Source organism: Hipposideros armiger, unplaced genomic scaffold (genome assembly GCF_001890085.2).
Source record: "Hipposideros armiger isolate ML-2016 unplaced genomic scaffold, ASM189008v1 scaffold_390, whole genome shotgun sequence".
NCBI classification, from domain to species: domain Eukaryota; kingdom Metazoa; phylum Chordata; class Mammalia; order Chiroptera; family Hipposideridae; genus Hipposideros; species Hipposideros armiger.
Window position 1 is genome coordinate 1,836,048 of NW_017731740.1, and position 2,731 is coordinate 1,838,778.

General features: G+C 45.6%; 1 protein-coding gene across 1 annotated transcript in view; it reads right to left on the reverse strand.

Moving 5' to 3' along the window:
- MCM10 (minichromosome maintenance 10 replication initiation factor) overlaps positions 1–2,354 on the reverse strand; it is a 48,316-nt gene extending 45,962 nt beyond the window's left edge. Inside the window, exons 1-2 of the mRNA XM_019663417.1 lie at positions 2,296–2,354; positions 764–850 (exon numbers count right to left, since the gene is read on the reverse strand). Coding sequence (XP_019518962.1) covers positions 764–770 — 7 coding nt within the window. The 5' untranslated portion in view covers positions 771–850; positions 2,296–2,354. The remainder of the gene's footprint in view (positions 1–763; positions 851–2,295) is intronic.
- Between the last annotated feature and the right edge of the window lie 377 nt (positions 2,355–2,731).

The following is a 2,731-nucleotide window of genomic DNA, read 5'->3' on the forward strand; positions in this document are numbered from 1 at the left end:
GCACATTGTAAGTACATGTCAACTATCATTATTATGAACAACAATCACTGCTGCCAGGAGTCTCAAATCCCACCTGATTAAAACAAGTAGCATTTAGGGCGGCTGGTAGCTCCGGTGGTTAGAGAGTGGTGCTCATAACACCAAGGTTACCAGTTTGATTCCCACATGAGCCAGTGAGCTGTGCACTCCATAACTATATAGATTGGAAACAATGACTTGATTTGGAGCTCAGCTGTGCCCTCCACAACTAGACTGAACACAATGGCTTGACTTGAAGCTGATGTATCCTGGAAAAACACAGTTCCCCAATAAAGTTTAAAAAAAAAAAGAAATAAAACAAGTAGCATTTAGTGACTAAAGTGAACCTCAGACAATACTTGAGAACGGGGTAGTAGCTATTTTCACTATTTTGCAAATAGAATAAATAACAAATCCATGCACAAAAAGGTGGTTTTCAAAAACAAAGAAAAACTAGAGTGAGCGGCTGGTAGCTGGTGGGAGCTACCAGGAACTGCTGTGAGTGGTTGACCAACAACCGGCGACCGATTGCCTCACCCGGGAAGAGCACAATGATCATACCAACATGGGCCAGTGAAGCGACATCCTCCACAACTAGACTGAAGAATAAAAAACCCCAGCAATTTGTCTACCTGTCTGTTCCCCTTCCCCGATTCCCCAATGCTGTTACCCGCCCAATTCCCCAATAAAATCTTAAAAAAAAAAAAAAGAAAAACGAAAAACTGAGAAAAGTGCCAGGACTTACCATCCATGCTGTCTAGGGAGCAGTGGTGACAAAGAACTTTGGAGGAGGATCAGGAGCCCAGGAGACAGCAATAATGCAGAATCTCAGCTGTGTGAAATCACCATTAGAAAAGTCACCCTTGATGCTCTCACTCTCACGTTGCTTATCCAACAAATCCAGAATCCTACAAATCCTAGGGGCGCTAACTGTAGAATTTATCCAGAACCTGACCATTTCTCACCCCCACTGCCAATACCATTTCCCTGCTAGTATGGAAGCAGTCCCCCTTTTCTTGTCTTCGAACTATGGTTATAGAAACTTGGGTGAGGTACGGGGTTTGTGTGATACTAGACCACATGGATGAGACAAACGATGAAAAGTATTACTGTGCTATCGGGGAATCTGCTGGATTGTAAGTTCCTTGAGGATTAAGGAGGAAACTGTCTTGTTTATTTCTATAACCAACCACCCTTTCTGCCCAAACAAACCCATGCACTTTCCTCATCCTCACATCTAGGGCCAACCAACAAGTGCTATGAGTTCCATCTCCATATTATTATTCAAATCTTCCACTTCTCCCCAACTTTACCACCAAAAGCCTACCTAGTCCAGGCCACCATCAATCTTTCAATCGGACTACTGCATTTACTTCCTGTATTGGTCTCGTTGGCTCTCTGTAATGTATTCTCCATACAACTGCCACAGCAATCTTTTCTTTCCCTAGTAATCTTTTAGGAACATACATCTGATCATCGTTTTCATTTAATAAAAATTCTTTAATGATTTTCCATTGCTCTTAGAACAAACGTTTCAAAGCCTATGAGGCAATGGATACTCTCTTGCCTACTTCTACTTCCTCATCTTTTCTGTGCATCCACTCCACTAGACTCTAACCACGCTCCAAATATGTTCCGCCAAGACGAGCCGCCTGCATTCAACTTCCTGGACACACGAAGTGCTCTCAGACCTCAGGCTCTTTTGAAAGTTCTTCCCTAGCTCCTTCTCATCCTTCAGTCTCCGCCTAACTGTCCGTTTTTCTAAGCCTTTCCAGACCACCCTCTCTATCTGGCTAGGCCCCCACGGACACCCTCTCATCTCACCCTTTTCATTCCGCTATCCCGTACTTGCTTGTTATCTGTTATCCTCTTTAGATTGCAAGCTTCACCGGGAGGGCAGAAGTACTGTGTGTTTGGAGGCTCGTACATCGCACGTATTCAATAATTAGTAGTAAATCATGACTTATAAAAAAAATGAATGAATAAAAGAAGTCCTAAGGGCATGCATTTGACAAGCGTTTTAAAATGTTACTTTCAAAAAGAAAACAAAAAAGAGGTCCCTTAAATAGAGTAAACGGTACCTCACGATGAATTTCAGAAGCGCCCTGCAACTCCTTAGCCCTCGGACCCTCCGGCTGCAATAGCCTGGCGCTCGCCCGAGGAAACCCCCGCTTCCCGTCTCGCCCACCGGAGCGCCCGCGGATTCCGCGCCTCTCGCTCTCTAACCTCTCCCCAGCCGCCCAAGGGCCACCCACGCACCCAGACCCCACGTCTTACCCGGCTCAGCACCCCTTCGATTTCTTCAACCAGACGCGCCAAAATTCCAACTTGACTCCACCTCACCTCTGACGTCAGACGCACGCCGGCTTGGCGTCGCGCTGATTGGCTACGTCAGAGCTTAAGAGCGGAATCGACCTGTGGGAGAAGGCGCAATACGCTCCTTGAGTAGAGCAACCTGATTGGTTCACGTGACTGGGCGCCCTGTTTGTTGGGGCAAGGGAACTTCCGGTCGGCGAATCTTTAGGCTCCTTTAGGTAAAATAAAAGTGTACTGGTGCCCTCCAGCGCCGCGAAGTGTAAGTATTTCTGTGTGGTATTTTTTACACGAGGTCAGAACTCAATTCCTAACACTCTCCGGGACTATGTAATCCAATCCTGAGCCTTATTTTCTTTTACCTTAGGTATAACATGTTGAACAAAGACTTGGTCTATAT